Source organism: Salvelinus namaycush, chromosome 1, assembly GCF_016432855.1.
Source record: "Salvelinus namaycush isolate Seneca chromosome 1, SaNama_1.0, whole genome shotgun sequence".
Lineage (NCBI taxonomy): Eukaryota > Metazoa > Chordata > Actinopteri > Salmoniformes > Salmonidae > Salvelinus > Salvelinus namaycush.
The window spans coordinates 82,494,725-82,516,958 of record NC_052307.1 but is presented as its reverse complement, the minus strand read 5'-3'; the positions used below and the strand labels follow the sequence as shown (position 1 = coordinate 82,516,958).

Here is a 22,234-nt window from a genome sequence, read left to right as displayed (position 1 = left end):
CCTTCAGGCTAGTGCGGGGAGCAGCAACAGGACGCACAGGACTCTGGAGGCGCACAGGAGGCTTGGTGCGTGGTACCGGAACTGGAGGTACTGGGCTGGAGACACACACCACAGGGCTAGTGCGTGGAGGAGGAACAGGGCTCTGGAGACGCACAGGAGGCTTGGTGCGTGGTGCCGGAACTGGTGGTACCGGGCTGAAGACACGCACCATAGGGCTAGTGCGTGGAGGAGGAACAGGGCTCTGGAGACGCACAGGAAGCCTGGTGCGTGGTGTAAGCACTGGTGGTACTGGGCTGGGGCGGGGAGGTGGCGCCGGATATACCGGACCATGCAGGCGTACTGGCTCCCTTGAGCACTGAGCCTGCCCAACCTTACCTGGTTGTATGCTCCCCGTAGCCCGACCAGTGCAGGGAGGTGGAATAACCCGCACTGGGCTATGTAGGCGAACCGGGGACACCATGCGTAAGGCTGGTGCCATGTATGCCGGCCCGAGGAGACGCACTGGAGGCCAGATGCGTTGGGCCGGCTTCATGACATCCGGCTCAATACTCAATCTAGCCCTGCCAGTGCGGGGAGGTGGAATAACCCGCACCGGGCTATGCACACGTACAGGAGACACCGTGCGCTCTACCGCATAACACGGTGTCTGCCCGTACTCTCGCTCTCCACGGTAAGATCGGGAAGTTGGCGCAGGTCTCCTACCTGACTTCGCCACACTACCCTTTAGCCCCCCCCCCCCCAAGAAATGTTTGGGCTTGACTAACAGGCTTCCTACCGCGTCGTCGTGCTGCCTCCATTCGCCGGTATCCCTCCTCACACTGCGCCAGAGAATCCCAGGCGGGCTCCGGCACTCTCCTTGGGTCGATCGCCCACCTGTCGATCTCCTCCCACGTAGTGTAGCCCAGATCCTTCTCCTGCTTCCGGGCTAGCTCCTCAAAACGCCGCCTCTCTGCTTTCGCTGCCTCCAGCTCAGCTTTGGGGTGGCGATATTCTCCTGGCTGTGCCCATGGACCTTTACCGTCCAATATTTCCTCCCATGTCCAGAAATCCTGCGATCGCTGTTGCTTTCTCCCACACCGCTTGGTCCTTGGTAGGTGGGTGATTCTGTAACGGCTGTCTAATTCCTCCTCCTCGGGTGAGGAGAAGGGGTAGGGATCGGACCAAAACGCAGCGTTGTATGAAGACATAATGAATTTATTAAACAAGACGAACACTGACACGAAATACACTTGAATAACTACAAAACAACAAAACGACGTAGACAGACCTGAACATGTGAACTTACAATATAACACGAAGAACGCACGAACAGGAACAGACTAAACAAACGAAACAGTCCCGTGTGGTACATAAACAGACACGGAAGACAGGAACAATCACCCACAAACAAACAGTGAGAACAGCCTACCTTAATATGGTTCTCAATCAGAGGAAACGTAAAACACCTGTCCCTGATTGAGAACCATATCAGGCCAATAGACAATGAACCTAAACATAGAAACACATAACATAGAATGCCCACCCCAACTCACGCCCTGACCAACTAAACACATACAAAAACAAGGAAAACAGGTCAGGAACGTGACACTGACATGTATGGTGTTGAGTCATCCGCATACATAGACACACTGGCTTTACTCAAAGCCTGTGGCATGTCATTAGTAAAGATTGAAAAAAGTAAGGGGCCTAAACAGCTATCCTGGGGAATTCCTGATTCTATTATGTTGGAGAGGCTTCCATTAAAGAACACCCTCTGTTTTCTGTTAGACAAGTAACTCTTTATCCACAATATAGCAGAGGGTGTAAAGCCATAATACGTATGTTTTTCCAGCAGCAGACTATGATCGATAATGTATTGCTACCACTGTATCATCCAAGGTATTGTGTCTGCCAACGCCCCTGGGATAATGTACATTTGACGCAGCATTGTGACAACTCATTGTCACAATGTTAGGGATTAATTGAGCTGGTCTTGGGTCATTGAGAAGTCATTGTCTTAACGCAGCCTTGAAATGCGTGGACAGAGTCCAGGAGCCAAGATGATTAGGATGAACTCCGTCATTCCTGTAGAGTATCTTCTGTTTCCAGAAGGTGTCAAAGTTATCTATAAAACTGATTCCAATAGAGCTACAGTAATCTTTTACCCAGATGTCTAATGCCAGTCGCCTGCTGAATCTTTCACACCCGGGGCCCAACGATGGTACCGGACCAGAAATGATAGGACGTTTTTGAAATCTTTCAATGCTAGAGTCAGTTTTTAAAAATGAATGTTCAGAAATTCCGAGCTAGCCCTCCTGATGTCGTTTGACCCCACATTGACTATTACAGCGTCAGCTCCCGGCATCTGTCGTAGAATGGTCGGAAGCAGCCTTGTAATGTCCTGCACACGTGCTCCTGGGTAGCACAGGGGGTTTTTTGCTCTGGGAACCGAGATGTTTCTCACCATAGAGCTGCCGATGATGACAGCTGGTGACACAGCCGGGGAGGTCCGGACGTTCTTTCTCCTCGAGTGGAGGTCGGGGTATTATGGGGAGGGCAGGTGAGATGGGAGGGGATGTAGTTTCCAGTACAGGTTGGTTGAAAGCCGAGAGCGTGGTAAGCACTACTCCAGGACACGGAGAGTCAAAAAGAGTAAATCCAAGTGCAGTTCAAGTTTGGCAGTAGTCCAAAAACATCCAAGGCACATTGCCAAGTAGAAGGTGCAATGTCAAGTGGAAGGATGAAAGCAGCAGTAGGCAGGTGTCTGCTCAGATAATGCCCCAGTGCAGAGTAGGTGCCCAGATATATCCAAGTAGGCCTCAAACGTTTCAGCAGACCTGTTTTGTATGTCTCCCTGAAAACTGTATGCAATATTGCACTATTGTCCAATGTGTTCACAGACAGATGAAACAAAGGTAAAGTCCACAGTAGATAGTGTGGTTCTGTTGTCTGATGATTTTTGTCCTTATGTAGGAGGTAATCTGTGACAAAATATCCACAGGGAAGTGTTATTAGCCCAACTGTAAAGCTGCAATATGTAACGTTTTGGGCGACCCGACCAAATTCACTGTGCCTGGGGAAAAGTTGAAAAGTATATAAGAGTGTTTTGTCATATTGAAGTGCACTGTGTCAATGTTTGATACATGTGATGTTTTAATCATTTTTAGTCAGATCATGGGACTAGGGATGATCATTTCTGGTCATGGCTCACATCAACACCATTATCCCAGAAACCCTAGACCCACTCCAATTTGCATACCGCACCAACAGATCCACAGATGATGCCATCCTATTTGCACTCCACACTGCCCTTTCACACCTGGACAAAAGGAACACCTATGTGAGAATACTATTCATTGAATACAGCTAAGCATTCAAAACCATATTACCCTCAAAGCTCATCACTAAGCTAAGGACCCTGGGACTAAACACCTCCCTCTGCAACTGGAGCCTGGATATCCTGCCCCCGGGTGGTAAGGGTAGGTAACAACACATCCGCCACGCTGATCCTCAACACGGGGGCCCCTCAGGGGTGGATGCTCAGCCCCCTCCTGTACTCCCTGTTCACTCATGACTGCACGGCCAGTCATGACTCCAACACCATCATTAAGTTTGCTGATGACACAACAGTGGTAACGACAACGACAACGATGAGACAGCCTATAGGGAGGTCAGAGACCTGACCGTGTGGTGCAAGGACAACCACCTCTCCCGCAAAGTGATCAAGACAAAGGAGATGATTGTGGACTACAGGAAAAGGAGGACCGAGCAGCCCCCATTCTGATCGATGGGGCTGGAGTGGAGCAGGTTGAGAGCTTCAAGTTCCTTGGCGTTCACATCACCAACAAACTAACATGGTCCAAGCACACCAAGACCGTCTCGAAGAGGGCACGACAAAACCTATTCCCCCTCAGGAGACTGAAAATATTTGGCATGGGTCCTCAGATCCTCAAAAGGTTTTACAGCTGCACCATCGAGAGCATCCTGACAGGTTGCATCACTGCCTGGTATGGCAACTGCTCGGCCTTCAACCGCAAGGCACTACAGAGGGTAGTGCGTACGGCCCAGCACATCACCGGGGCCAAGCTTCCTGCCATCCAGGACCTCTATACCAGGTGGTGTCAGAGGAAGGCCCTAAATTGTCAAAGACTGCAGCCACCCTAGTCATAGACTGTTCTCTCTGCTAACGCACGGAGAGCGGTACCGGAGCGCCAAGTCTAGGTCCAAGAGGCTCCTAAACAGCTTCTACCCCCAAGCCATAAGACTCCTGAACATCTAATCAAATGCCTACCCAGAGTATTTGCATTGCCCCCTCCCCCCTGGAACGCTGCTGCTACTCTCTGTTATTATCTATGCATAGTCACATTAATAACTCTACCTACATGTGCATATTACCTCAATTACCTCAACACCTGTGCCCCCGCACATTGACATTGACTCTCTTCCGGTACCCTCTGTATATAGCCCTGCTATTGTTATTTACTGCTGCTCCTTAATTATTTATTATTCTTATCTCTGACATTTTGGGGGGTATTTTCTTAAAACTGCATTGTTGGTTAAGGGCTTGTAAGTAAGCATTTCACTGTAAGGTAATATGTATTCGGCGCATGTGACAAATAACATTTGATTTGATTTGAAATGCGCTGAAGCTAGTATTGTCTGAGATGTTGATTATTGTGCCTGAGGTACAATGAGTCTTAAACAGGCTCTGCTCACTCGGTTGTCAATGGGATAATTATCGCTGTGTGCCCGTTCACTGGAATGCAGGTGCTGCTTAGGAACAGTTCTTTAATCCTGTACATACAATTCTATTCTGATTCAACAGCCATGTGTATGACTGTGACAAGAGCCTATAGAAGGCTATCACGTGACGCGAGGCTAATACATTCTACGGTGTTTTGACACCTCTTCCTCTGTGTGGGTGAGGGCTGCACTGACAACGATACCAACGCTCTCCACCACACCCACATCGTCCTGGCCTTCTTGACCACATTCCTCTTCGCCACACACCTACCAGAGCGCCTGGCCCCCGGCAGCTTCGACTACATAGGTCAAAGTGCATGGTCTATCTGGAAAGACTGCTTGTTTGATTCATTCAGAATGATTTGTCACTGTATTGTGCAAGACTTGTTGTAATACAGTGGAGACTGATCAACACTGGCTTGGTATTAGTGGTATGACATATGTAGCATTAAAACAACAGAGTAGTCTTTATATCACTGCCTCTGGGTCTCACTGTGCCTTCCTGTTTCCCCCTTATGCTGTGGAGGCCAGTTCTTCTGTTGCTGGCCAGTTACAGTTCTCCTCCTTGAGTTCTGCTTCGTACCTCTCCTGTACCACTACTACTGTAGGTATTTAACCACAGTCCTTTTGCACCCTCTGCAGGTCACAGCCACCAACTGTTCCACGTGTTCGGCATAATCGGCACTCATTTCCAGATGGAGGCCATTGAGCAGGACATGGTGACGCGAAGCCCGTGGCTCCTCACGTACTCTCTGCCCATCACCTTCACCAACACACTGGGGGCGACACTGCTGAGTGTAACCCTCAGCCTTGGCATCATCTTCCTCTTTAGTCTGCCTCAGCTCTGGTCAGCCACCCGGGGAGAACACACTGAGAAGACACAATCACATCCAATAGCCAAGGGCTGCCAGTACCACTAGCACTAGCCATTAGCCACATGCTAATGACAATGTATACGGGATGTAGAAACTGGATGGTTCAGTTGATGGAGCATGGTGCCTGTAATGCCAGGATTGTGGATTTGATTCACAGGGCCTCCCACACGTAAGATGTATACAAGCATGAATGTAAGTCGCTTGGATAAGAGTGTCTGCTAAATGGCATATATTTGTATTATATTACTATTAATAAACTGGACACTGGTGAGGGTGGGCTTGGGAGAAGAGGTGAACAAGTGAAGTGAACCACTATGACTTCTTGGTGGGGGATAGAGGTGAAGTCATGACAAGATACAATGCTGAAGGGGCAATGAACTGTTCTTCACATTATGTCAGCATGGATGAATAAACTAGTAGCTGAACAAGAGCTCCAGATATACTGCAATGAGGGACAGACAGTGGTACCTCTGGTAGTATTACATTGACTATAGGACTAGTACACAGTACTAAACACATAGGCCTTGCTTTTGTTCGCTGATTTACCAACGCTACTGAGGAGCAGGAAGAGACTGGAGCAGTGGGAAGTCACAAACTGTTTATGAAGAATCAATCCACTGAGGAGCAGGAAGAGACTGGAGCAGTGGGAAGTCACAAACTGTTTATGAAGAATCAATCCACTGAGGAGCAGGAAGAGACTGGAGCAGTGGGAAGTCAAACTGTATATGAAGAATCAATCCACTGAGGAGCAGGAAGAGACTGGAGCAGTGGGAAGTCACAAACTGTATATGAAGAATCAATCCACTGAGGAGCAGGAAGAGACTGGAGCAGTGGGAAGTCAAACTGTATATGAAGAATCAATCCACTGAGGAGCAGGAAGAAACTGGAGCAGTGGGAAGTCAAACTGTATATGAAGAATCAATCCACTGAGGAGCAGGAAGAAACTGGAGCAGTGGGAAGTCACAAACTGTATATGAAGAATCAATCCACTGAGGAGCAGGAAGAAACTGGAGCAGTGGGAAGTCAAACTGTATATGAAGAATCAATCCACTGAGGAGCAGGAAGAAACTGGAGCAGTGGGAAGTCACAAACTGTATATGAAGAATCAATCCACTGAGGAGCAGGAAGAGACTGGAGCAGTGGGAAGTCACAAACTGTTTATGAATAATCAATCCACTGAATGTTACATGAAGAGGAATTCTCGATATTGCTTCAATTTCATTTTCTTCCTTTTTAAACATTATTTGTATACAAAATATATTGATCACCTGATCATTTCTATACACAAATAATGGATATGTATTACAAACACACAGTATATCACCTCAGATATAGATATTATATCCACGGTCTAAGGAATCGTTTCCTAAACTAGGGGTGGCTAGATTTAAAGATGGGGTTTTGAGAGACTTTGTGGTAAACGGCACTGCGCAAGTTTAAAAAAAAGTAAAGAAAGATTAGCATCATTGTTTCTGCAGCTAAGCTATTTCTGGATTTTAAAGATTTAACATCTGAGGAGCTACACAGATTACTGACTCGTGCGGTCCCACTCTCTCAGGCCCTAGAGCCTGAAAAGGGGATTTGAGGTTTCAAATGACTGAAGGAGCGGGAATATACAGTATATACAGTTGAAGTCGGAAGTTTACATACACCTTAGCCAAATACATTTGACCTCAGTTTTTCGCAATTCCTGACATTTAATCCTAGTAAAAATTCCCTGTCTTAGGTCAGTTGGGATCACCACTTTATTTTAAGAATGTGAAATGTCAGAATAATAGCAGAGAGAATGATTCATTTAAACTTTTATTTCTTTCATCACATTCCCAGTGGGTCAGAAGTTTACATACACTCAATTAGTATTTGGTAGCATTGCCTTTAAATTGTTTAACTTGGGTCAAACTGGTGCTGGTGTAGCTGAGTTAGGTTTGTAGGCCTCCTTGCTTGCACACGCTTTTTCAGTTCTGCCCACACATTTTCTATTGGATTGAGGTCAGGGCTTTGAGATGGCCACTCCAATACCTTGACTTTGTTGTCCTTAAGCCATTTTGCCACAACTTTGGAAGTATGCTTGGGGTCATTGTCCATTTGGAAGACCCATTTACGACCAAGCTTTAACTTCGTAACTGATGTCTTGAGATGTTGCTTCAATATATCCACATCATTTTCCTTCCTCAGGATGCCATCTATTTTGTGAAGTGCACCAGTCCCTCCGGCAGCAAAGCACCCCCACAACATGATGCTGCCACCCCCTTGTTTCACAGATGGGATGCTGTTCTTCGGCTTGCAAGCCTCCCCGTTTCCTCCAAACATAACGATGGTCATTATGGCCAAACAGTTCTCTTTTTGTTTCATCAGACCAGAGGACATTTCTCCAAAAAGTACGCTCTTTGTCCCCATGTGCAGTTGCAAACAGTAGTCTGGCTTTTTTATGGTGGTTTTGGAGCAGTGGCTGCTTCCTTGCTGAGAAGCAAGGCCTTTCAGGTTATGTCGATATAGGACTCGTTTTACTGTGGATATAGATACTTTTGTACCTGTTTCCTCCAGCATCTTCACAAGGTCCTTTGCACTTTTCGCACCAAAGTACATCCATCTCTAGGAGACAAAATGTGTCTTCTTCCTGAGCGGTACGACTGCTGCGTGGTCCCATGGTGTTTATACTTGCGTACTATTGTTTGTACAGATGAATGTGGTACCTTCAAGCATTTGGAAATTGCTCCCAAAGATGAACCAGACTTGTGGAGGTCTTGGCTGATTTATTTTGATTTTCCCATGATGTCAAGCAAAGAGGCACTGAGTTTGAAGGTAGGCCTTGAAATACATCCACAGGTACACCTCCAATTGACTCAAATGATGTCAATTAGCCTATCAGAAGCTTCTAAAGCCATGACATCATTTTCTGGAATTTTCCAAGCTGTTTAAAGGCACAGTCAACTTAGTGTATGTAACCTTCCGACACACTGGAATTGTGATACAGTGAATTATAAGTGAAATAATCTGTCTGTAAACAATTGTTGGAAAAATTACTTGTGTCATCCACAAAGTAGATGTCCTAACCAACTCTACAATGGGATAGTTTGTTAACAAGACATTTGTGAAGTGGTTGAAATACAGGTTTTAATGACTCCAACCTAAGTGTATGTAAACTTCCGACTTCAACGGTATAATAGACCTTTTGTGTGTAGTTCACTAATAAATCCGAAGAAGAAGGAAGTAACAAACCAGAGGGAATTTTGGCCCTAGTGAGGAGAACTATCCATCAAGCAAAGAGGTCATGTTGACATCGGTTCTGTAACACCATTAGAAGGGCGACACCTGTGGGAAAAGTGTGGGGGAGGATCAAGAGGAGGGAGTGGTATTATCCAGTGTTGACGAGTGGGGGAGGACATGGCAGTAACAGATGAGAAGGCAGAGATGAAGGCCAAAGTGTTTGTCCAAGTGCATAGCTTGGCTAATCTGTCAGAGGAGGTGCAGAGGGGGAGAGAGAGAACGAGAAAGGAGCAGCCTGGAGTGCTGGATATGAGGGAGGATGTCAATTATGCATTGAATGCACAATTTATCATGGTTTGATGAAGAGGGCAATAGGCAAGGCTGGGTTAACTTCAGCAGGGGAATTTTTTTTTTAAAAAAATAAAAATATTTTAAAAAGCTCTGGTGGCAGAAACGAAACTCTAGCTAATGTCTCACAAGGAACCCCATTCAGTATGTAGACCAGAATGGTGATTTTACTAAATGACTGAAGAGTTTGACTGTGTGATATTAGGTGGCTTCTTGTGTAAATATTTTCCGTCTGGATTTTAATGATTTGTATGAGGTGTACTATGTCATGTTGGCTCTTCTTAGTGATGAGGCACTGGATAAGGTGTTGGTGTTGTACAACAGAGTGTGGGAGGAGGGGAAACTACCAGGCAGCTGAAAGAAGGTAGTAGTGAGACCAATCCGGAAGCCAGGGAAGGACCCAACGAAGCCATCAAGCTATCAACCAATATCTTTAACATCACATGTATGTAAGATTATGGAATGTATGATTGCAGAGGGGCTAACTTACTTCCTGGAGAGCATGGGGTTAGTATCACCACATCAGAGTGGGTTCAGGAAGGGGAACTATGGACCCAGTGCTCTGCTTAGAAACAGAGGTCAGGAAGGCTCAGGTGAACAAGGAGACTGTTGTGCTGTCTTTGTTGATGTGGAGAAGGCATATTATATGATGTGGAAAAGTAGCGTAGCTTAATGATGACGGGTGCAGGTGCCAAAAACAATTACGGGCCCCTATCACCACCCATATTGCCCATAAAATGTAAATAATTTTGTTGGTAAGGCTGTGTGTTAATATTGTGGGATGGATGGAGTCAAACAGACTCGATGTTGCCCACAGACTTTTAAATCTGTTTGACAGCTGGTGGATAACGAAGTCAAGGTTTGTATTAAAGACGTTGACTCTAAAACTACTCTCCCCATCAGTCGCTGGTCCTCGCATAGCTCATCAAAATGATGCCTCGCCATCCTTCTCGAAGTGTCTCAAATGCGTTCTGAGCTCCCCATTTGTCGGCAAGGGTCTTTGCAGTGACTTTGGCCTTCTCAAAATCCTGTGGGAATACGGACAGGACCTCTATCATGTCCTTGAGTAGGCTGACTGCTCTGTGCAGGTCTGCGTCTTTGGCCTGTAGCATTTTGAAGACGACGTTCACATTTGCTAAAACCTTAGTCTGCAGAACGACGAAAAAAATAAAACTACATTTTTTCATTTTCTTTTTCAGTGCTGCATCATCCCTCTCATCCTTCTTGTCACTTAAAAGCACAATCTTGGTGAAGGCCTTCATTACGTCCACATATCTGTATCTCAGGGCGGCAAGGGACTCATATCTAGATGACCAGCGGGTGGGACACAGTTGTTTTAGAGTTACATTTTCTTTTTCTGATGCCAAATCAAACATACCACTCAACATTGACCATCTCTTTATGCTATGCCCGAAGAAGGTGTAGAGCAGTATCATAAAACGGTTTAGTCTCTGGCACATGTTTGACAGAGTCGTTGAGAGCCAGGTTAAGATTGTACGCTGCTCAATGCACATAAACAGCAAGCGCCTCTTTTATGGATATTCTGGCCTGCACACCCGAATAGACCCCGCTCATGTTAGCAGCTCCATCATACCCTGCCCACGACATTTTGAAATATCCAGCCCATTATCCTCTACGCTGCCCAGGATTGTATGTTGAAGCTCAGCTGCTGATGTGTCAGCAGTCTCCAGAAATCCCCAAAACGACTTATTTGCATCCCTTATCACTCTCACATAGCGATAAACTTGGCTTAACTGGTCTACTTTGGATACATCCGGTATGGTGTCCATAATAATAGAAACAAAAATGGGCTCCCTGCATCTCTCCCTGAATGTCACACTTCACTCGCTCGACTCAGATATAAATCAGCTCATTTTGGATAATGACTGAGATAGTTAACGGATCCTGCGGAGCGTTCTAAAAGTTATTTCAGAACTGGGTCGTAAAATTACAGCAGTTCAATTGTACTGAGAAAATTCCCACTGTTGGCCTGCCACAGCTTTTCATGGTGCCCTCTGCACGCCAAATTACATGATGCAAGTGTGAGAGTTACATTAACTATGCGCTCCAACAACTGTCGCCTGAAATTTAAAAAGGCTGTCTGTCCCGCTTCCACCTGTTTCCTCAGCCGCCACGATTCTAGCCTCGCCCTGCTCCTCTTCCTCCCCGCCCGGCCCGGGGATAACATGTCCGGCCTGGCTTGTGCTCAGGGTCGTATCCGCCGATACCTGACAACCTGTATCCTCCTCTGTCAACGTTGCTTCTTCTGGCACGATGGAACAGCTTGGCCTTGGCTCACTAGACCCGCTAAAAGCTGCTGCTGGCGATGATAAACCTACATCCTCTTCTGCTCCCGCTACATTGCTTCTGCTAGCAATGGCTGAACTTGAACTGCATTTGAAAAAGGAATCTAATTTAACTAATTTCAATATCTCCTTTGCTTTCTCATTTTTGGCCTTCCTCTGTTGGGCTCCACTTTTGTGTTGATACATTGCTGATTTTTTCATCCGTAATTTTCTATTCTCGACTTTCTCTCTTAATTTTTTTCCCGGCTGTTGTCTCTTGATAGCTAGCTCAACTGTTGGTTAAAACAATTACAGAAACAACCATGCTTTGGAGAGTATTTGCACAATGAATCACAGAATGCATATAATTATCTTAATATGGTATTTAAACTATTGAATAGTATGATTTATTTAGCTAATTAATTTGATTTATTGTCATCAATACACTAAAATATCATGCTTTAGTAGTGGCAAAAAAAAACATTTTGTTGGTGAAACCATCAGTGGGATCATTTATCATATAACCTACATTAAAGAAAGATCTTCTTGTCAAATCGGAAACGTAATGGACCCGCGTCAACAATTAATGCTTGGGCATGGTGGGGTGGTATTCAAATTACATAAGGTGCCTGCAGCTCCGCAGTTCAGGCCCAGAGGAGGCCATTTTTTAAAAGATGAAGGCTGGAACACAGCTGGTTGAATAAGACTCTAAATGGGATAGGAAAGCATCCAACAGGAGAGTGTGAATATTGCCAGGAAACAGAGACAGTGGAGCATGTACTGACACAGTGTGGGCAGTATCAGAGGGAAAGAGAGAGGCCGAGATCCCGTTTGAGGGAGAAGGGGATATAGGAAATTAGTTTAAAGAGGATACTGCGTAGAACGTCATTAGATACAGTCCCAAATGTTTTGTTATCTTCTTTTTTAAGGAAAACGGGACTGGCAGCTAGGATTTACAATAGTTTCTGTCTTTGGCCCACACTCCAGTACAGTAGGTGGCGGTAATGCACCATAAGGTTGGATGCCAACCGCCGATAAACCACACCAAAGAAGAAAAATAAGGAGCGAATTTTCGTTGCAGGACTGGAGGACATCAGGAAGAGAATGCAAGCTGCGGTACGGAAACGTCAAAGCAATGCACCCCGGTCGTCAACGAACCCCAGGTTTGAACAGTTTGCTTGTGATGAACGTGTTTATATCATCGGCAAGTATTTAATGTTCACATCTAGCGGGCCAGTGGTTGGAAGGCACCGTGCATGTCGAAAGAGTCGCCCTGATAAGCCGAAGTGTCTCAGGCATTTGTCTATCAACGAAACGTAAACAATAAAGACTAGGCTACTGTTAGTTGACTGAACTCCACCCCGTGGTTTAGGAAGTGTGTGAACTTTACCAACAGAGTGGAGCGGCTTTGTGGAATCTTTCTCCGACTACATCGATTCGCCAATGGTCAATACTTGTAAAATGTAAATTATGAAATGCCCCACTTGTACTTATGTTTGTCCTCTGTAGTTGCATACATTTATTTGCTTACTGAAATCTGTCACGTTAATTACTGTTTCAATAATAGTTCATTCAAATACAACCACCGCCTGTTTGCTCATTGCTGTTGCTGTAAGCCAGGGTTCTCCTACTGTCGACTTGGCCCACGAGTGGTTTTATTTGTCCCAAAAGCTTCGAGTGCTTTTAAACATGTGTACAAGGTGGGCGTTTCATAATTAAAATTCTTGTTAGTATTGACCTAGGGCGAATTGATCTAGTCAGAGTTAGATTCCACAAAGCCTGGTCTCGGCTCCACTCTGTTGAAGTTTATCAGACACTTCCTGCACCGTGGAGTTTAGTCCGCTAGGCTACTGTCAGACAGTGTCAGTAGAAAATATACTGTAAAGGCATATCAGTCTGCCACTCAAAACTGCCCCATATATTCTAAACTAGGTTAGTTATTGCCTGTGCTTGCTGGCTGAAGTTTTTCTTGCCTTGTAATGTGCTCATGGTCAGTGTCATGTGACCAAGGACAGGGAAGTTGTCAGCCTGTAATGCTTTCAAATGATGGCGGCTGTGAAGGTTGTCAAGTACAGCTATACAATACAGTGTATCTTGGCTTTTATGTTGCCCATTATTTGCAGCGAGTTAGGAACAGATGGGGCCTGTACAAGGAATGCACTGGACTGTGTCTCCACCGTGGCAAACAACTGAATAACATGCATCTTATTTATTTACATGTCCTCGTGCTATTTCCCCCACTGGCATTAACCTCGGCGGTAGATCAAAGCCAACAACACTATAATAGAGTAGGCTACATGAACAGAAAGATAATGATTATTGATGTGTATTCATATAGGTGTAGGCCTACCACAGTAATAGGGATGAATAATAGAGGAGGCTACATGAACAGAAAGATAATGATTATTGATGTGTATTCATATAGGTGTTGGCCTACCACAGTAATAGTGATGAATAATAGAGGAGGCTACATGAACAGAAAGATAATGATTATTGATGTGTATTCATATAGGTGTAGGCCTACCACAGTAATAGGGATGAATAATAGAGTAGGCTACATGAACAGAAAGATAATGATTATTGATGTGTATTCATATAGGTGTTGGCCTACCACAGTAATAGTGATGAATAATAGAGGAGGCTACATGAACAGAAAGATAATGATTATTGATGTGTATTCATATAGGTGTTGGCCTACCACAGCACTGTTGTGTTCCTACATATTGGCTAACGTCTTGTTCATACATTGTCATTCTGTATCATGTTGTTTTGGAGTTGGAGGGAATTCATACTTCATAATGTGTCTTTCTCTAAAGCCAACCAGGGTCCAAGCCAGAGGGGTCATCAATGAAGAGGCCACAGTTCCACTTTGACCTGTGGTTCTATCTCACAGTGCAAAACTGGGTACTGGACTTTGGAAGGCCCATTGTAATGGTATGGACAACCTGCTGAGAGATACCATACCAGGACAGCTTGAAAAGATTTGGGTATCTCAGGTTGTTCTGGCATTTGGGCTCCCGAGTGGCGCAGCGGTCTAAGGCACTGCATCTCAGTGCTAGAGGTGTCGTTACAGACCCTGGTTCGATTCAATTCACAATCGGCCGTGATTGGGAGTCCCATAGGGCGGCGCACAATTGGCCCAGCGTCGTCCGGGTTAGGGGAGGGTTTGGCCGGTGTAGGCCGTCATTTTAAAAATGAATTTGTTCTAAACTGACTTGCTTAGTTAAATAAAGGTTAAATTAAAAAATGTAAAATTCTTACTTAGAAACTTCATTGGGGTGAAGGATATTTGACATACTTTTTTACATTTGTATCACAAACCATTTTTGAGAAAATCATGATGAACGTGGCCATTTTAGGCTACCTCATATCCCAAAGAGGAATAAGCCTACCACACGGGGTGGAGTACGTGACTCCACAACAACATCTTGAAGGAAATTATTCATGACACAAATCCATTATGGATTACTTTAGTCAACCATATAAGCTTCATGTGGAGGTGTATTTGAACAGGGACAGCTGTTGCACATTTTCAGTCCCCGCCTGTTCAATGTGTTGTAAGGGCAAGTCCATGTTAACTTTGTGTTGGTCTTTGTCAACGAAGTCATTTAGAGTTAGATTCCATGACTTGTCTTAAAACTGTCAGAACAAATCATAATGAATGACCACGAACAAACATGATTTGTTTGACACTCTAATAGGTTGATGAATGTGTACTTCTATGGTGCACAAACCATACCCTTCACTCTCATGTTTGGCCACGCCATTTTCAACTATTGTAACAAACAAGCTATTTAATACAAAATGTAAGCCCTTTTTAGACCTATGCCTGCTCTAATGTAGTTTGGTTGAAATTATCCAACCATTATGTAGAAAGTATGTTGAATATAATGAACTACATTGATCAATCTGACTGTAATATGTGAATAAATACGTCCTGTACGTCTCTGGATAAACCTAGTGCAGGTAGCGAGCCTTGAATTACCTCTGAATAGAATGAACATGTCTCTAACTTGCACCGTTATAAAATGATTAAGAGACTTGTTACAAATAGCTTATCCTGGCGACCAATGTTCTAGCATTGATTTATTGAGGCAAGCAGATCAGAGATGTCAAGGTGGTATCCAAGCATATATAGTGTAGAAAACAACTATCGATAGACATAAATTATAAGCGTATAGTCAATTAATCTGTAGAACGAGGAATCAATTTACTCATTTCAACTAATATCATTTTAGTCACAAAATAATTAACAGAAGAAAAAAAAAAGTGTACATGATACCTTACAGAATACTCCGAGTAAATGACTGTCACCAATAGGCTTAACGTAGTTACACGTGTCTTCAGTTCAAAATCCTCTCTAAAAGAAAAAGCAGTGGGTGACACAGCAGCTTGAGCAAGTTATCAAAGTATAAGTGAATTCACTGTCAAATTCAAGCAGAAACTCACCCCCAACCTGAATTAACATTTCTTTACACTTTGCTAGCAAAAACAGAAGACAGGAAAACACAACCAGATTCTAATCAACTGAATTTAAATGATAGGAGCACACCCGTGTCGCTCCTCTTTGAACTATCCGCAATCCGACGAACAAAATATCACTTTCCCTGTAACAATAAATCCATACCACTTACATTACAATAAAACATATAAAAATTCTTTGCGCTCTATAAACTCTTGAAACATTCCAAACATGACAATGTAATTCACACAGTAACATTCATTTAGTCGATTCAAGTTTCACCAGTTTTCCCATCTCTCCTGGCGTCACTGACCCCAGGACTTCCATGGGAACGTCTCTCCACCGGAGAAAACCACAGAGAAGGTGTGCTTGACCTCTGTGATAGCCCACAGATGGTCAGCCATCCAAACAACGTCATAAATCATGATTGAGTCTTCAAGCTGGGCCTCAGCAAGTCGCTAGTCACGAGTAGATAACCTTCTCTCATTCTTCCACTAGAGTAAGACCCTATGATCCGTGAACCGTGCAGTCATACTCCTTAGAGTGTGGAGTAGGGAATTGCCAGGGACCTCACAATACGTTATTATCACCATGCTTAGGTGCCGATACGCTATGTATTGCGATTCTCACGATTCTGCTATTTGATACACTATGTCTGCTGTGGAGAGAGAAGAGAGAGCATGGGGAAATGAGTTCTGATCAGTCATTGATATAAAAGAGCTGAAAACATGTTGGCTCACTATTTAAAAAGATGGAGAACAAGCTATAGGATGAGTTTTGGTGAGTTTGATATTTTTTCAAAATCTATCAAAGTATCGATATGATATCGCCCACAATAATATTTTGATATGGAACTATAGATTTTATTTTATAGCCCCTATCACTAGTATCGAGTATGTTTAAGTTCTGAAATTCAATTTGTCACATTAATTTATTCAACATAAAACTCATAAGTACCCTTTTTGATTTTCCTAATTTTACGACATTGGTTGGAACAATATACTCTATAAGTACATCACATTTCCAGAGGTGGTTGTCTGCTAATTTTTAAGTTATGATGCATTTTATTACCACCACCAACACAGTGAATGGGAAAATGGATTCAAATGGAACTCCCTCTGCTGGTGATTTGCTGAATGTGCAATCCTAAAGGAGGGCTATGATTTATTAAAGACCTATGTCTTTAATATATGCTTCATATCTTCTAAAGTACCAGAGAGCCACTCTAGAAATGTGACCTGTTTTAAGAGTATATTGTTCCAAACAATGTCTAAAAATATGCTACATCAAAAAAGGTACTTTGAGATATTAATGTTTTATGTTGAATAAATGAATGTTCAAGACATATTCCATATATTAGAGCGCACTATAAGGCAGGCCTGGGCAACTCCAGTCCTCTGGGGCCTGATTGGTGTCACACTTTTCCCCCATCCTCTAGAAAACACAGTTGATTTAAACTAATTACATTCTAAACTGAAGATCATGATTAGTTGATTATTGGAGTCAGGTGTGTTGGCTGGGACTGAGGCAAAAGTGTGCCACCAATCAGGTCCCCGAGGACTGGAGTTGTCCAGGCATGCTATAAAACGTACAATGACACTGAGATGTCTGTATCACGTACTGTTCATGGATCATAGGTTCTTACAGGAGGCACTTTCAACATGACTTTCAAATAAAAAAACATTGTGATGCAAGTGTAAAAAGCATGTCAATCATACTTCCTTCCAATGAAGTTTCCATGTGAGAATTGCCATAACAATCTGTGACACCCAAAATACTTCCGGGCTGTCCTGGCGTGGAACCACCCTGCTACAATAATATATTTGACTAAATAACAAAGTGTAACAAACAAATAGCCTAGTTATATCAGCATTCAAGTCTATGCTATGAATGCAACCCTGTGTTGTATCCATGATTTAATTCAGATCATTCTCCCTCTGGAGTGGTTCCCCCTGAACAAGCCCAGTGCTGGAGACTACTTTCACATGGCCTACAATGTCATCACGCCATTCCTACTGCTCAAGGTGGGTGACTGTCTGGAACCAGCAAACACAAACTGCAACACTGGTTGATACCGTTTGTTCACAATCACAGTTGCCCTATAAGAAGCTACAGTGATAATGAAATGTGTCCAAAATAATCGCTTTTCAATATGTAATGAAGTAATCTGATTCATTTGTGATGCTCACATGCTATACTAAGTGCGTGTGTGTGCATGTACACTGACTGTACAAGCACACCGCAGCAACCAGTGATCCGGGTCAACAGCATCAATGTAACAGTATAACTTTAGTCCGTCCCCTCGCCCCGACCCGGGCGCGAACCAGGGACCCTCTGCACACATCAACAACTGACACCCACGAAGCATCATTACCCATCGCTCCACAAAAGCCGCGGCCCTTGCAGAGCAAGGGGAACCACTACTTCAAAGTTTCAGAGCAAGTGACGTCACCGACTGAAAGGCTGCTAGCGCGCACCACCGCTACCTAGCTAGCCATTTCACATCGGTTACATTTACATGCCTGTTAATGTGTGTGTGTGTTTACATGCCTGTTAATGTGTGTGTGTTTACATGCCTGTTAATGTGTGTGTGTTTACATGCCTGTTAATGTGTGTGTGCTCTCGTCCCTCTCCGAGCAGCTGATTGAGCGGAGTCCCAGGGCCCTGCCTCGCTCCGCCGTGTACCTGAGCATCATCACCTTTGTGATGGGCGCCAGCATCCACCTGGTGGGCGACTCCATCAACCATCGTCTGCTGCTGAGTGGCTACCAGCTCCACCTGTCTGTCAGAGAGAACCCCATCATCAAAGACCTCAAACCTGCTACACTGGTAGGCTACACCTTTTTATTAGAGAAGATATACTTTATTAATCCGTACGGGATGGAAACGTCTTCTGCTTTTCACCCAACTCCTTCTGATACAATACGACCAAATTATGCAAGGTTATAGTTCTGGGTTAACCGAGATGAATGAACGGATGGTGCCTGGTGGAGCTCAAATGTATGCTGTCCCTACAGCTCCTTCTGTTACTGTCCCTAATGCTGTTTTATATCCACCAACAACAGAAATGCTGTTGATGTTGTTTGAACATGTTTCTTATTTTATTTATTTTAGATTGATTCGTTTGAGCTTCTTTATTTTTATGATGAACAACTGGGACATTTGATGTGGTATGTGGTAAACCCTTTTAATGGAATATTCTCTTCTGCTTAACTGTCATAACATGCTATTGGTTGATAATATAACTTAGATTAACAACTTTTTAAAGTGGTTGAAACAATGACTGTTTTTCAAATTGAGTTGCTTTATATGTTTTTGCCTGTATATCTAAACATCTAATCAAATGTATTGTTCGGGTACACGTACGTTGCAGATGGTATTGTTCGGGTACACATACGTTGCAGATGTTATTGTTCTGGTACACATACGTTGCAGATGTTATTGTTCGGGTACACGTACGTTGCAGATGGTATTGTCCGGGTACACATACGTTGCAGATGTTATTGTTCGGGTACACGTACGTTGCAGATGGTATTGTCCGGGTACACGTACGTTGCAGATGGTATTGTTCGGGTACACGTACGTTGCAGATGTTATTGTCCGGGTACACATACGTTGCAGATGTTATTGTCCGGGTACACATACGTTGCAGATGTTATTGTCCGGGTACACATACGTTGCAGATGTTATTGTTCGGGTACACATACGTTGCAGATGTTATTGTCCGGGTACACGTACGTTGCAGATGGTATTGTCCGGGTACACATACGTTGCAGATGTTATTGTTCGGGTACACGTACGTTGCAGATGTTATTGTTCGGGTACACGTACGTTGCAGATGTTATTGTTCGGGTACACGTACGTTGCAGATGGTATTGTCCGGGTACACATACGTTGCAGATGTTATTGTTCGGGTACACATACGTTGCAGATGTTATTGTTCGGGTACACGTACGTTGCAGATGGTATTGTCCGGGTACACATACGTTGCAGATGTTATTGTTCGGGTACACGTACGTTGCAGATGTTATTGTTCGGGTACACGTACGTTGCAGATGTTATTGTTCGGGTACACATACGTTGCAGATGTTATTGCAGGTTTAGCGAAAAGCTTATTATCAGTGCAGTAATACCGAACAATACAAAACAATAAGCAAATGCAAGTCCAAAACATTTCAATAAAGGAATTAAGAAATATTAGAACAAGCAATATCAGAGTCCGGAATATAAATATGTATGTATATGATGATATGGATAGACAATGACATTATGGACAATATGTGACTAGAAAAGGTGTGTACAGCAGTAGTTATATAGGATGAGTCTTGACTAGAATACACTATATACAGTATGTAAACATTATTACTGTGACCCGTGTTCAGTATTTGTAATGAGTTTGTAATAAGTTGACATGAACTAGTTTAACTGAGTTCTCTCCTTCTCTCTTCCTCCAGGTATATTCCTTTCTTCATCATCCTCTTCCTCTACTTCACTGGCTGCTTTACTCACGTCAAAGAGGAGAAGACAATGCCCCTGTCTGGTTGGCTGCTACTCGGACCCAGTGCCCTCTACTATTGGTCAGTCCCCTCATTACTTCCTTCTTTTGACTTGAGAAAAGTTTTACAATGTATGTAAAACTTTTTTTTAAACTTTATTTATATTTTTTATTGTTAGACATATAAGACTGTGAAAACACCAGCAATTCACCTCCAAGTGATTTTAATTTTGGAAATCTGTAGAAAGATATATGTGATCGTATACAAATGTGAGCAAGTTTTGAAATGATTGTTTTAGTCATATCTGTTTGGGCTTCTTGCGATCAATTTGCAGTCTACAAATGATTTGTAATTATGTTCCGGCCCTCTGACCATCTGGCTCGCGGCTGAATCTAGTTAATGATCACTGTCTTAGAGGTTTGCTGAATTCTAATTTACAAATGTACTCCATTGTGTGATTTATGTACTCCGATTTGTCGTACTGAAAGTACCTGAAGTATGGGACATTTCACTGTGTGGCGCATGGCTCAACTCTAAGTATTTCCTTCTAGAAAGTGAAAGTATCTTGACTGCAGCTCTCACTTCTGCCCCTCTCTCACACCCTCTCAGGTACTTGGTCACAGAGGGTCAGATCTTCCAACTCTTCCTCCTCACCTTCCTAGCTATGGTAGCCACGGTGATCCACCAGCGGCATAAGGGCTCTGTCCCAGACGCCAATGGCCTCTTTCTGTTTGTCAGCTTCTCTGTCACCATGTGCCTGGTGGCCGTGTGGGTGGCCTGGCTGTGGAGCGACCCGGTACTGCGTAAGAAATACCCCGGTCACCTGTACGTCCCCGAGCCCTGGTCCTACTACACATTACACGTTAAGGACAGCCACTGATAGGAGTGACAACAGGTGAGTGTCCAGTATGATGCTAGTTTGTGTTAGCCTGGGTGCCAGTATGATGATGCTAGTTTGTGTTAGCCTGGGTGCCAGAATGATGATGCTAGTTTGTGTTAGCCTGGGAGCCAGTATGATAATACTAGTTTGTGTTAGCCAGGGAGCCAGTATGATAATACTAGTTTGTGTTAGCCTGGGAGCCAGTATGATAATGCTAGTTTGTGTTAGCCTGGGTGCCAGTATGATGATGCTAGTTTGTGTTAGCCTGGGAGCCAGTATGATGCTAGTTTGTGTTAACAATTAGTTACCCAGGTTAGTTTTGCATGGAGTAAGGAACGTTATTATGAGCCATCCTCCCATCACCAGCCTCCTGTGGAATGGACTAATACTGACTGAATGGATTCCATCAATATCTTGCATTTCTGTAGAATTGACAGGTCTGAAACTTTCCTGCTCCAGATAAATGGTCTATCTGCTCCGCTCCCGAATGTCAGAATGACATCATCAGCAAGCGCCACATGGAGTGTGGATCGAGCACAGTGTTGTGCTGCATTCTGGGACAGGCCCCTCTTTTCTACAGTTGCACCCCACCACTCCCCCAACCCCGTCCACATGACAATGACCATCTTACAGTATGCAATGTTACAGTATTCATTTAAAATAAGCCAAACTTTGAAATGGACTCAAAGAAAGGTCAGTGTTGGATGTACTTGAACATCATTGTATTGCTTCAAGTAGGTTGTCTGAACATTTCAATATCAGATCTTTTTAGGAATAAATGTTTCTTACTCCACTTTGTGTATATTGTGATTATGAACTTTGATGCTTAACTGTACTTGCATATACTGTATAACATACATTATCATCAGGGTTTATGTCTCCTATAGCAGTCTAAGTCATATGTCTCCTATAGCAGTCTAAGTCATATGTCTCCTATAGCAGTCTAAGTCATATGTCTC

At 43.8% G+C, this 22,234-nt stretch overlaps 1 protein-coding gene across 1 annotated transcript; it reads left to right on the top strand.

The window, feature by feature from the left end:
• The first annotated feature begins 12,491 nt into the window (after nucleotides 1-12,491).
• Nucleotides 12,492-22,106, top strand: LOC120057133 (ceroid-lipofuscinosis neuronal protein 6 homolog). Its single transcript, XM_039005577.1, has 8 exons — nucleotides 12,492-12,600; nucleotides 14,254-14,371; nucleotides 17,825-17,923; nucleotides 18,540-18,728; nucleotides 19,014-19,069; nucleotides 20,354-20,476; nucleotides 21,005-21,290; nucleotides 21,704-22,106. The coding sequence occupies exons 1-7, from the start codon at nucleotides 12,542-12,544 to the stop codon at nucleotides 21,273-21,275; spliced, it is 915 nt and encodes a 304-aa protein (XP_038861505.1). The 5' UTR covers nucleotides 12,492-12,541; the 3' UTR covers nucleotides 21,276-21,290; nucleotides 21,704-22,106.
• The last annotated feature ends 128 nt before the right edge of the window (nucleotides 22,107-22,234 follow it).

Bases quoted from the DNA above. Each gene is read 5' to 3' on its own strand.
- LOC120057133 (XM_039005577.1), top strand. From the start codon at position 12,542: ATGCAAGCTGCGGTACGGAAACGTCAAAGCAATGCACCCCGGTCGTCA. The intron at 17,924-18,539 runs GTGGGTGACTGT...CTCTCCGAGCAG, and splicing joins CGCCATTCCTACTGCTCAAG to CTGATTGAGCGGAGTCCCAG. The intron at 20,477-21,004 runs GTCAGTCCCCTC...ACACCCTCTCAG, and splicing joins CCCAGTGCCCTCTACTATTG to GTACTTGGTCACAGAGGGTC.